The sequence below is a fragment of the Etheostoma spectabile genome, chromosome 8 (genome assembly GCF_008692095.1).
Source record: "Etheostoma spectabile isolate EspeVRDwgs_2016 chromosome 8, UIUC_Espe_1.0, whole genome shotgun sequence".
NCBI lineage: Eukaryota > Metazoa > Chordata > Actinopteri > Perciformes > Percidae > Etheostoma > Etheostoma spectabile.
This window is the reverse complement of record NC_045740.1, coordinates 16,438,083-16,452,010: the sequence shown is the minus strand read 5'-3', so window position 1 is coordinate 16,452,010 and position 13,928 is coordinate 16,438,083. Positions and strand designations below refer to the sequence as shown.

At 41.6% G+C, this 13,928-nt stretch overlaps 1 protein-coding gene across 2 annotated transcripts in view; it reads left to right on the top strand.

The window, feature by feature from the left end:
* The first annotated feature begins 6,623 nt into the window (after positions 1-6,623).
* kitlga (kit ligand a) overlaps positions 6,624-13,928 on the top strand; it is a 36,110-nt gene continuing 28,805 nt past the window's right edge. The window contains exon 1 of one of the 2 annotated variants that reach the window (XR_004332984.1): positions 6,624-6,977. Coding sequence is in view for 1 of the 2 variants with exons in the window: in XM_032523015.1 (XP_032378906.1) it covers positions 6,686-6,715 (30 nt within the window). In the remaining variant the exon portion in view is untranslated. The remainder of the gene's footprint in view (positions 6,978-13,928) is intronic. The other variant, XM_032523015.1, reaches the window with a different exon arrangement.

Here is a 13,928-nt window from a genome sequence, read left to right as displayed (position 1 = left end):
TTTCAGCATTTCTGGACAGATCTCATCAATCCCTAAGGCTTTGCCACTGCGGAGTTTTGTAACTACCTTAGCAACTTCCACCAGGGAAATTGACGACAATACTTCATCAGCCAATACAATACCCCATTGAGGTCAACAGCGTCCCATCCTTACTGTACACAGCTTGGACGGTTCCCCGCTTCCCTCTCCTGAGGTGGCGAACGGTTTTGCAGAAGCAATTTGGCACCGACCGAAAGTCCTTTTTTCAATGTTTACTCCGAACTTCTCCCACACCCACTGCCTTTACTCTTTCACTTGCCTCTGGAGCCCTCTAGGATGTTATCCCAGGCTCCTTCTTCAGTTGGACGGCTTCCCTGACTACCGGTGTCCACCAGGGTGTTAGTGGGTTACCTCCCCTTGAGGCACCTAAGACCCTAAGACCACAGCTCCCCTCCGAAGCTTCAGCAATGTAAACTTTGAACATTGTCCACTCAGGTTCAATGCCCCCAGCCTCCACAAGGATGTGCGAAAAGCTCAGCTGGAGGTGTGAGTTGAAAGTCTGCATTTTTTTCAGATGTGGCCTTAATCCTTTTTCATACTTCCTCACCACTACACTGGGGAAAACCCTGCCTGGGAATGTATATTGCAAATGTCTAATTTTGCTGTGTATTTGTTACTTTTCCAGATCCTCACCCTGTAGTCCAGTTGGTCTTGTTTTACAAATGTATTGAAGATCAATGGCTGAAGTCCGAGATGGTAGTCATTAACCTCACCTTTTTGAAACCAAAGAAATTCAAAAAATGTGCCTCTCTATTTTCCCTTGAGGTAGGGGGGTCAAACGGGTTTTGCGGTTTTACAGTGTTTTAGCCCTGGAGTGGCAACTAGAAAAACCTTTGAAATATGCATGACTGCTTCAGTGCAATCACTGTAATTCAAGATAATCCAATTACATACAACAATAGTGTTAATTCAGGCACGCAAACTGGTTAATTTGGCCACTTATGTTAATAACCTATCTTCAGTTTGGGGTGGGGCAAGGGGGCGGGGGTCAGCCTTGTACTAGTCTCGGTATGTCAGATCATCCACACGCTGCAGAGCAGAGGAGGGATACTGTGGCTAATCCACATAGCCTTCCTTGATGGAAGAATAACATGCTCTAGCATGCACCTAAATGGAAAAGCCTCTGGGGGCCAATTAAAGGGTTACATAGCTGTGCTGTTGGAATTGAGGACCTGTTGCAGCCTTGCCCTTCTCGGAAGAAGCAGTGTGGTTTATTCTTGTGAAGTTAGTCCTGCCGCTCGTCTAGTATTGGCCACAGTAACGACTCCATTTCCTGTTGACAACAGAATGTAATTCAAATGAACATTCACATGTAATTTATGGGAGAAAAATGAATACATTGCAGCTTGCTGGCTAGGCATCAGCCCTCCATGACACTGCCGGTGGCCTAGTCTTGAGTCACAGCTTTAATTTACTTATGCAAACACATTCAGTGCTAAGTCTCCGTGTAATTGGTTCAGACATTTAGTGGACGCAAACCATATGTAAATTAAGAATACAGCAAATATTCCCAAAACTGAATCTATTTGGTGATAAAAAATATTCCCAAAGATAATTGGATCATGTTGCAGTCTTAATTTCCAAGCTACGAGTCTGTGGTCTCTTTCCAAATAGCCTGTGCATCTCTTCTTGGCTTTTTAATACTAATTCTGAAAAAATACTAAACACTAGGGCATTGGGTGAACCTTCATTTAAAGTGTGTAACATAATACGGTCAAGGATTATCCTAATCAGCCATTTTTGTCAAACATGTTAAAATAATGTCATGTAGTTTTCTATACATTTTACACAGCTGTGTTTGGTGCTCTAAATGCACAGCCAGGAAAGACCAATAAAAGCTGCGATAAAGATCTTTTCTTTTTTTTACCACTTGGGGTGTAACAGAGATACAATGGTAGGGATTATGGCCTCTTATTTGCCCTACGGCGCAAAAAAAACACTTTAAAATGTAGTCTTCTGAACAGCTGTGACCAAACGCTCAATCCCAATGATTATGACAATTTCTGGATGTAATCAGATGTGCTGAAGTCTTTTTGTAAACAAGTTACAAAATCTTTTAGTGTAGTCAGCCTTTCAATTTACATTGGAAACAGATTTTTACTCTATAAGAATTTTAGAAATCAATAATGGCCAAAAAAATGACAAAACATGAAGGGCCCTGTTTTAATGATCTAAGTGCACAATATGAAGCGCATTTAGGTGCGTTTAGGGCATGTCCAAATCCACTTTTGCTAGTTTGACTGCAAAAAAAGGGCCTGTGCGCCGGGCACATGGTTAAAAGAGGTTGTACTTGGTGTCTTTATTAATTCATAGGTGTGTATTGGCTTGAAGTGTAACATGCAATAAACCAATCAGTGTCATCTCCGATTCCCTTTAACAGCCAGCCGCGTTTGTAGCTTGGCGTGTTGCTAATATGATGGTGGATTTGCACCATAATATCTTTATGTGTAATCTTTTGCATGTGTGTGTGCTGCTGTGCATCCCTCTGTGTTTGTGTAGCAAGAATAGTGTGTGCGCTGTGCACAAGCCCAATCACATTTTACTAATTTACCATTTTACTTGTTAAAGGTGCTCTGAGCGATGCTGGGTGACGTTACTTCTTGTAACCCTTGTCGAGACTAGCTTGCCTCTCCCTCCTCCTCATCCCGTCCCCTCCCCTCTTCCCTTCTGTGCTTCCCCATACTATTCACCAACCCCCACCCACACCCCCAAATCCTTCTTGTCGGTTATTGGCTGGAACACTGGAACACTGCTTGTGTATGCTTCGTGGTGCAGGTGGGCACAGTTTATTTTTGTTGCCATTCATAGACCCTGGGCTGTCTACAGAGACCTTTTTTTTTTTTACAGTGTGTTCTGGGGACAGACAGCTCATGGACAGTAAGGAGACGTTTGCTGTATGTGACAACAAATGTAGCCTAAAACACACGTGACATTGCTTAGAGCACCTTTTAAAATAACAATGAAATGCTGCGCTATTGACTGTAGACCAGGTTTTTGTTGGTCAATGGCGGGGTCACTTTCTGCTGCGGCAAGATAGCACTACGTCAAGAATTCAGGATGGGAAATTAACAACTGTGTCGGTCTTTGCGCAGTACTGCACCGGGTGCAAGACGGGGCCCGAAGAGTTTTATGGTGTGCAACCAAACACAGAACTCTCCAGTGTGTCACTTGAGAGAGCCTTACTGTGCAGTCCTGTAGTAGATTTTGGGTCATTGTGTACTGCAGCTTGCTTTTACAACAAATTTGTTTTAAATGTGTGTTTAAGCATTTCATTTAAAGGAATATGCACACCTTGGGGCCCATTAATTACCAAAACACTGTGAACCCTCAATCAGCATATTTACAGATATTTACAAAGTAATCAAGTGTTGTGCAAGTAGAATGCCTTCCAAAAAACAATGCTAATTATGCTCTATTACAAATATATTACAAAAAAATCTTTCTGCAACTTTTTGCAGATAGACAATGTTAGCAACTACCTTGCAAAGAAAGTGGAATATAAGCAGCTAAAGAGGCAGTTATTCTTCTCTGGAGTTGTCGAGAGACGACAACAACAACAGAACTAAAAGGAAAGTGAATCACGGGGTGAGAAACCCAATTGCATGATAAAGTTGCTCCGTGTCTGTTTGATGTGTAGTCAGTTAGCACCTATTTGCTAACAAATTCATAACATATACAAATGCAGTACAAATTCAATGACAAATTGCTAATCAGCTTTACGAGACGAATGCTGGGCATCGTGTTTAGCTGCTCAAGGTTTTTTTTCTGACCCCTAGTGACCAAAAATCAATTAATGGAGCTATAATGTCGAAACCGTGGCCAAATTCTCCAGACATTCCACAGGGGACTTGCATTGTAAGTACAGGAAATCCTGCTTCTTTTAAGTCTGGATTACAGTCATTGATAAATATCCATGGGGGAGGTGCATTTTACAGACAGATTTGCAAAATAAGCACTTTAGGCATGCCTCTCAGACAGCAGCTCTACATGGGAAGTAGGTGGGGTGTGTTTCTCAATTAAAGGTGGTAGTCATTTAGTAGTCAGCTGTGTCCTGATCCATAATTTCTCTGCCATTAGCCCAAAGTGTTATGTCGATTCTGCACCCACATCACAAACACCTTCAAAGCTTGACATGAAATATGTGCAGACCATCTGCACTCATAACCACCACACACACACACATCTCATTATTTTCTGAGGCCTGCTGGTGACAGGACTGAGCACTACTCGTCCTTGTATTCAGGCTCGATTAGGTACGGGCGACCTTCGGAATGGAGCCACTCATCATCACGTTTGATGTTAACCTCAAACTTTGCCATTTCGTTGATCTCTTCTTCTGTTTTCTCGCTTCTCGCTCCTGGAAAGAGATCAACGAAATGGCAGAGTTTGGGGTTGACATCGAACGCAACGATGAGTCGCCCGTACCTATTTGAGCCTGAATACACGGACGAGGAGCTACAACTAATGGAGGAGAATCGGAGAGCTAGCCAGCTAGCAGCAGAGAGCAGAAGCCATCAGGCAAGGTTTATTTAAATAAACTCTTGGTGTACTTACAAACTATCCAATGCCTGGTTTTATGAGTACAGAAACTATTTGTACTAGACGTTTTGTAGAACTTTGTTACTATCCCTTTAAGGATACTGACCCCAACACCAAAACCAGTTCAGTTTAGTCTAAAGGACAACATTCTGCAAGACTGCTATCATTAGAGAACTTTCCTCAGGCACGGTAAACAGAATCTCCCACCTTAACCCTTGTGTTGGCTTCCCGTCAACCGTTATTGCTTTTTCTGACATTTGACACTTTTTCAGTGTTGTGGGTGCTCTTTTTGATGTTTTTTTTCCAACGTTATTTGATATTTCTAATGTTGACATTTTAAGCGCTTATTTCGAAGGCCCATTTTTTTGTGATTTAAAAAAAAAAAGAAAAAAACTGAAAATGGGACAAATTTGACCCGGGGACAACATGAGGGTTAAAGCCTCGACGAAAAAATAGAAGAGGCACACAAATAATGATTAAAACATGCATATATGCATTTATGCATTTCTATCAAAATGCATAAAAAGCAAGTGAAATTGGCAGATGAATACATTTTTTTCTTAAATCCTGCCTATGAATTGAAATGAAAGCATTCATTGTTGTTGTAAAAAATGTAATTTGTAGGAGACAAATTACCTGTAGTCTATGATAAGGAGAGATTTTCTTTTTTAAAAGAAGAAGAATCTGAGGCAAAACACGGCCATTTGACCTTTGACAGCTCTAAAAATGGCCCCAGGAAGGGAGATACTTCTGATGACAAGTCATACAGGTCTAATGGAACTGAAAGTTCCCTTTGTCCTTTAAAATGTCCCAAGGCACAATATAAAAAGGAATATAGCATGCTCATTGTAACACTGCACATGGAAATACACTAAAATGTTATAAATTCTCAATGGTTTGACTCCGAAAAAAAAGGGCCAATGTCACATGCTACACAAGAATGTTACCTCGGGTTAAAATGTTTGAACAAATAACAACAGGAAACATCACTTCATACAATGAGGTCACTGTACAATCAGCATTAAGGAATGGTGACTACCACAAAAAACCTATACAAATCCCACCAGTATATAGTTATAGTGAGCACCACAGACACAGTGGTTTGGTATTTAAAAAAAAAAAGACCAAAAAAAAGAAAAGTGCAACAAGATAATCTAACGTGAAAGTTCCACTTTGTAGCTTTCAGAGCTTTCAACTCTCATAGTCTCCATTCATGTGTTATTAAAAAAAAATGCATGACATTTTGGAGAATAATCCAAAACAGAAGACATATCAAACATTCTTTAATAAACTTGTTGTGTCTAATATGGTTAAATGGAACCTGACATGCTGCGCAACTGGATGATGCCATATGACTATTAAAGGTTTTAATTTTTCACTATTTTATATTAGTTCATTGTGAAAATACTAACAGATGCGGTGTCTCACACTTTGACTCATTCAGTTAGTCACTCATAGATTTACAGTTCGGTTACACGCACACGCACACACACACACACACACACACGAGGGGAGGGCACAATTTCACAGAGCACATGTTATAAAAGTTAAAGTCACAAAGTTATTAAAGTTACAATACAGCAAACCGCAACATGATTTAACATGTTGCGGTTTGCTGTGTTGTAACTTTGCAAGGAACACTTCTTAACATACAATATTTGAGTGTCATTTAACACGTTGAAACCTGACAATCATATGCAGAATGTGTTCTGCAAAAAATATTCTGTGTGCGCGCGTGCGCGTGTGTGTGTGTGTGTGTGTGTGTTTCTGCGTGCATGGGAGAGGCAAAAAAAAAAAGACAACAAGAGATCACTTCAAGTTAAAACCAGTTAAAACGGAAGGAAATGTCAAACTTTAAGGGTCTTTTTCCGCGTTAAATGAGTAGTCAAACCGGAGTGACTGCTGATCAACCAGCACAGGGGAGCTCTAAACTGTTTCTCATGTCTGATCTGAATCTGTTTATATTGGCAGTGGTGGTTTTGGAGTGAACCCTTTCACATTGCGGCTCGTCAGAGGGCGGCTCTTCATTATAAAGGCTCCCTCCCTCCCTCAGCGCGCTGTCCCTGCGAGCCCTCAGTGCTGGATCTATGTCGTTTAGATGGGCTAGATGCAGATGCCACACGCCATTAGCCCACAGGTTGGAACGGCAGAAAGTTTGATTTCACATTTGTTCGCCGCGTTTCCTCCTCCTCTCCTTCTTCCTTTTCTTCTTCTCCCTTTCTTCTTCTCCTTCTTCTTCTTCTTCTTCTTCTCCTCCTCTGCTTGGATACCGCTGACTTAGGCATTGGATATGTGCACACAGGATGATGACAACCCCTTTCCTCCCCGTAGAAGTAAAATAAAATAGGCTTTCGCACACACTGGATTTACTCTTCTCGTTCCATATGAAGAAGCCAAAAGTAAGTGATTGTTTCTGTTTGCTTATTTTTTTTTTATTTTTTTTTTTATTTATTTATTTTTTTTTTTTATATAAACACATTAAAGGAGCTAAAACGCTCGGCGCTGCGGCGTGACGACGGCCGGACACGTTGCTGCTGTTTTTTCGAGTTGTTTTCCAACTCAATCGAAGGAAACAGTCCCAATTAACCATTTTGGATGGATATTTTAAAAATTCTTCTCAGGCGTTGCATACAGGCTGCTTTCAATAAAGAGACTCTAACTGTGTTGTAATAATTAACAGGATACAAGTGCCGGCAGGATGAAAGCCGAGCCACTTGTGGGGGCAAGGTGTAAAACCCCCTGATTTCCTTGTTTTCCTAAACGCTCCGTCGGTCCAAAGTTTAAAAAAGCGTGTCCGCGTTTTTCTTATTTTTCTTTTGGAGGAGTGGCTCGCGATGCCTCCCCGATCAATCCAGATTTATATTATCGGCGCCAGTCTGGCACTTGAGAGCAGCCTATCCACTTCTGAGAACGCTTTGCACCTTGCGTAACTGTCACTTATTTCCTTTTTATTCTTAAAGTAATTGCATTTGTAAACTGGGAGGTATTGCAGGAAGATAAACTCACTCAAACATTTTTTTTTTTTTTAACCTTCAGAACAGTAAGGACATGCTCTACAAATCGAGTAGATTTTTTATTATTATTAGGCTATAATTAATTCCTATTTCCAGGCAGGTTGGCAGTCATTACTGGTTAAATGGAATATGATAATTGGGAACACTGTGAAGCCAGGTTGTCAGTCTATGCTTTTCTAATTATACATCTCTATTTGTAATTATCCATCCAGACATATAGGACCGCGTTTTCATCCACCGGTTCAGGCAGCTTAGGCTACTTTGCAGCGAGTGTTAAGGCTGCAGGGCCAGCTGGCCCCGGGACTGCAGTCCTGACACCATCTGTGGCATCTGACGTCTTGACCGGAAGATCACTTTGACGATTAAAGGCTTCTCTTACACCACACGTGTACCACGACACGTAGTAGTATGATTTAGCAAAGGGAATCAAAGAAATCAGCTGTCGTTTTTTCATCACTGGTGTATGTAAAGCCTACATGAAAGGTCCTCCATCCATTACCAGAAGGTGAACATGTCCATCTGGAGAGCTATAAATACAGAAGGTGTGCAAACTAAATTCCGGCAGGTTTGTCCAGCATTACATCCTCCAGGCTGCCTGACTGAACCTCGCAGATATCAGGTTTTTGACTAATCTCTGCCTCATTTGGAATGGCAATTTAAGCCAGCTACTTATAATGTTAATATAACAACGTAACATGAATACTGATTTAACAGGGTGTGTATGTGTGTGCATGCATCTGGGAACAAAAGTCTTTGAAGTTTCCTGGAGGAAGGGTGGGCATTTCTGCATCCCTGCCGCTGCTAATCATATTCCGAGCAGAGTTTCCTTTATGCTTTCTTAATGAATTTACACATTAGGTTGTTCCTGGCAGCAACAACCGTCAACTTTTTATCTTTTATTCAAGGTCCTTGCAGCTGCTCTTGGTGCTTTCCACTGTCACGCAATCACATGTGGGACATATGTAGAGAACGATCTCTTTATTTAGTCCTCTCATAAATCTATAGAGTGTAAAATTTCTGGTAAACTGACGGCGGTAGTATCTTTTGTGTGTGTGTTTGTGTGTCTCTGTGTGCATGTCTCTGCGTCTGTCTGTGTGTGTCTCTGTGTGTCTCTGTATGCCTGTGTGTGTCTGTGTCTGTGTGTCTATGGCTGTCTCTGTCTGTTTATGTGTTTCTATGTCTGTCTCTGTGTATCTCTGTCTGTCTATGTGTGCCTGTATGTGTGTCTGTTTCTGTGTGTCTGTCTTTGTGTGTCTGTGTGTGTCTCTGTGTCTTTGTGTGTCTAGACCATTGTACACCAGTAGGGAGCGCTGCACAGGCCTGGAGCTGTGGGAGGTTTACATCACACGTCTGCCCTAGATCTGTGAAAGTCATTAAGCAGTATTTACCCCTGATCTCTGTGATGACCTATAGCCCATGGGTTGTGGACAGGCTGTGCTGTGTTTTTTAGGAGAAGTGAAACAATGCATGTGAAGAAATGCTGAAGGGTTTGAGTCCCAGACTGATTTACACGCAGAAATGGTCGAGCCGCCTGGCCTTGCCTTTAACACAGGCTGTAAATTCACATGCAAACTGCTCACATAATGTAGTCTCAGTTTCCTTCTTCTTTATCGTTGAGGACTTATACCTGCTTAGACTCAGCATGCAACATGAATCCCCTGAGTGACATAGATCATTTTTTATTATAGGAAATCTTCACTCTTTTAGATTTTGAAAAGTACAGCATGTGCAGACCAGAAGGCAAAGCGTGGAAGGAGTGCTCTGCATTAGAGCGGCAAGGATTATTACATTACAATGGATTCATCGCCAAATATTTTTTATAATGGATTCTAATCAGTTTGAGTACAAATCCTCTGATTCCAACTTTTTAAATGTGAATATTATCTGGTTTATTCGCTTCTCTGTGACATTAAACTGAATATCTTCGAGCTGTGGACAAAATTAGGCATTTCAGGACGTCGTCTTGGGCTTTGGGAAACGCTGATTGCCGTTTTTTCATTACAATTTTATAGACCATACAACTAGACAGGAAAATAATTCCCAGTGAGCCTTGCTCTGCATCATTAGATTGAGGATGCCACATGCAGAAGCATACAGGACGTAGGCGTTGAGGGTGTTGATGTGTAAGAATTACACTCTCCAGTAATCACAGCCAAATGAATCGGTTAAGCCGAATTAGATTATATAAAGCACATGTAATAGACTTAAAAACTGATAATCAAGTCTCAGGCTAATGATTTGTTTTAATAGATGGACAATGGCCTCCCGTCAAAAGCAGGAAATGAAAGATGAAATGTTAACCACGCCATGTGGAATGCAGAGGAATGGAAGCTCAGCTAGGCCTGTCGCTTTAGTCAATAAATCAATTATTCGTATGATAAAAACGATGAGCTCCATAATATTTCCGGCCGCAATAATTTCCATTTGCATGCTTGGTCGTTTTCCTTCTCTCTCTCTCTACCAAAGAGACTGGATGACCACGCGTGGTCTTTGTGTGGGAAGGCGGGAACCCTGGCGGAGAGAGAGAGAGAGAGAGAGAAAGAGACAGATGAAATGCAAGGCACCGTCAAAAAAAAGAAGAAAGTAGGCCTACATGAGCGATATCCCCCGTGTTACTCAGCGTCCTGTCTTCTCCCTTTCATTCCGAACCACACATTTGACAACCTGGCGGTGGAGGCAGGCTCGGACATAAACGCCACAGGCTGCTGTGGACTTGGCAGTCTCGCAAGCGCTCTCAGGAAAGTGGCTGCATGCGTCTGACGATGCACAGAACATTAACAAGCCTACAGCTGTCCGCTGTCAGAGGCTCCCGGACGGTGGACGGCTTCCTTTACCTGCTTGTCGGTCAACGGTTTAATTTCATTGTGCTTTCTTTTGGAAGACTGGCTGCCAAAAACAACTAGCTAATGAATTAGCCTGAGGTAGACGATAGCTATCAGTAAACAGAAGTTGTGTGTGTGTGTGTGTGTGTGTGTGTGTGTGTGTGTGGTGGTGGTGTGTGTGTGTGTGTGTGTGTGTGTGTGTCGGCCTGCCCCCGCAAAGCTCCGACCTGCAGAGGAGTCCAAGAAAGTAGCTGCACCTTTGCCAGAGTTAAGGCTGAAACCAGAACTATTTTGGTACAAACCTTTACTCGCCATTTGGCAGATGTATAAAATGTCTTCCAGTTTCAGGGTTAAATAAGATGTAGGCCTATTGATCTTTAAAAAGGTGTTCCTTCATTATTATACCATTTTCATTATATTAGATGAAAATGGTCTCAGAATGACAATATAATCGTTTATCGCAATAATTTCTGGGACAATTTATCATCCAGCAAAATTTGTTATCGTGACAGGCCTAACCTCAGTAGCACGTCAAGGGTGCTGAATCAAATACTGACTTCCTCTAATGTTTCTCTTCTCATTTAAAAGCCCCATTATACAGTGTTAGCTACACTTTGCATTCCATGGTTAATCGTTTCTGTGGCATCTGTGAACCTCAGCCATCAGAGTTGATCCGTGACACCTTATTGGAAACAGTAATGACGTTTTCCCATTACATGGTACCTGCTGGACTCGGCCGCGGTGCCCCATCCTCATTTTTCCGTTGCAGATTAGCAGCCTACCCCCTCAGCCGGGCGCGGCTCACAGCAGGAAACTGCGGCGTCCTAACGCGACACGCACACCGAATATCAAAGGTGTGTTGTTTTTGATTCTCGGCCAGAAGACAAAGTTAGTTTCAAAAGAAGCTGGAGGCCGCAAAAAACAAATAACCACCTGATAAACTGGATAAACTGCTTAAACACTGCAGGACACCCCCGTCTGTCACTAGCAATGATGACACAGTTGTTTTTGACGATTCTCTCCGACCAAACGGTAGTCGGCAGGTTTTCGCGTCACTTTTTGGTATCATCTCAGCTCGCTTGGAACCTCGACTGAGGTAAAATAAGTACCTTTTAGCAGGTACCAGGGGCTTTTTTTTGTATTGGAAACCAAAAAAGTAGAGTGGAGGCGTGTCGAGCAGGTACCATGTAGTAGAAAAATGCCATCAATTTCCCTGTGTTGCTGACAGTTACTAACGCTCTGTCTTTGTCAACATCAGCTGCTCACATCGGTGATTAATGCTCATTAGTCAACGCTGCATATCTGAAAGACCAGGTTCAATCACAGATCATGTCTGTGCATTGTTATCTGCTTTGTTAAATGAGAGTTAGATCCATCACTGCCACATTATTGCGTGTCAGCATAACTGCTTGAATTGTAATGGGTGCGTTGTGACTTTGGTTCTCTGAGTGAAGAGACTTTCTCTCCACCTCCATACGATGGAGAACTGATGTTTGGTCCCACAAGCAGGACTCTGGCATCATTAACACGGCACCATCCAGGTTCAGACAGGAGTAACTCAATACTTGGAAAAAAACAGAGGCCATTTCTTTTAGACACTGCAAACTACGAGAGCCACATCTGTGCAGCGGTGTGTTTTCATGCAATTTAAAAAGAAAAAAAAGATTATATATAAGTATGCACTTTTCAAAACCTCAGATACCGAAGAAAGAGCATTTGTCAGGGATGTTCGCAGGGTTGTAAGTGTGGTTAGGCAGATGCAAAAAAACGCTTTGGTAGCTGGTCTCTGGTGATGCAACATTGTTACTCAGAACCCACATAGTCCAGTTTTCTTTTTTAAATCATAGAAAATACATTCGAGGAAACTCATGTTTTCCCAATGTGTATTTTGTTAAGTGCCTTTATTTTTTGCTACAAAAGCTTTGTGCAGTCACAGCCTTAAACATTGGGAGAATGAGAAGCATGCTAAATCCATAAAAAAGTTGCATAGCAAACATGGTTTGAGTCACAGGATTGTCTTCCTCCATGGAGCCCCCGCATTTGATGTATTACTGTCTGAGGGCTGTCCCTGACCAGAGAAAGGCCTGTCTGCCATCATTGTATTGTATTGTATGTATTTAGCATTACCATAAAGCCAGCCAGGAGACAGAAAACACACTGGAGGAACTCTGAGAATTAAAAAAAAAAAAAAAAAGTTTTTAGATGTCCGATCCATTAACCGCTGCATACTGAGGTCTGTCGATTTGAAATAATTGCGTGACTTTTCAACCTGACGTGCAAACTTGAAATGACCGGTTGGATCAGTTCAAGGATTTATTAGACCTTGGTTCTGGCTTGTCTCTGTACAAAAGGCGCAGTGACGGGGTGTCATGTGAATGCAAACATTAGTCCAGTGTTTTCACATTGCGCCACTGATTTAAAGGCATGACCAACATTAATTCATTCAAACAAAAACAAAAAGCCAGTTGCCGGTTTCAGCTTCTCAACAGCGATTTTCTGGTTTTTCTCTGTTTTGTTTCATTGTAGATGAAATAGCCTTGGGGTTTTTAGCGCGTTGGTCTGATGGTTACTGTGGGATCTGGGAAATTTGCAAGGGCCGTTTTCCACTATTTTCTGACATTTTTCAGACACACTCATGAATCAATTAGCTGTAATAATATTAATAAAATAATCCGTGTTCGTTGCCGCCCCCAACCACAGTCTCTCCGTAATAAGTAAGAGTAATAAATAAGAGTTAAATTGTTGAACCCTGTGAACAGCTGCATTGGCATACAGGTGGAGTAAATACAGCAGCTACTTCCAAAACAACGTGTTCATGGAGCTTCTTTTTTTTTTAACTCTTGCTTGATCTATGTATGTTTCATATTTCTTATTTTAACTTTATGTTAATAAACAGCAAGTAAATCCCTTGAAGGGAATGCCATTTTCTTACAAAGAATGCAGCCACTAATCTTAGAAAACCACGTCAGCGGGTGCATCAAGGGCTCATCTAAAGGTCCCATGACTTGGTGCTCTTTGGATGCTTTTATATAGACCTAGTGTGTACAGGTCCCTAATACTGTATATAGTCTTTTATATAGACCTTAGTGGTCCCTAATACTGTACTAAGTCTCTTTTATAGACCTTAGTGGTCCTAATATGTATCTTAAGTCTCTTTTATAAGACCTTAGTGGTCCCTAATACTGTATCTGAAGTCTCTTTTATATAGACCTTAGTGGTCCCTAATACTGTATCTGAAGTCTCTTTTATATAGACCTTAGTGGTCCCTAATACTGTATCGAAGTCTTTTATATAGACCTTAGTGGTCCCAATACTGTATCTGAAGTCTTTTATATAGACCTAGTGTCCCCAATACTGTATCTGAAGGTCTATTTTTATATAGACCTTAGTGGTCCCCAATACTGTATCTGAAGTCTCTTTCCCAAAATTCAGCCTTGGTGCAGACTGCCACTTTGCTCGTTTGAAAGCCATGATGTCTCTCTCTCTCTGTCATGGGTGGGCCAAATTCTCTGAG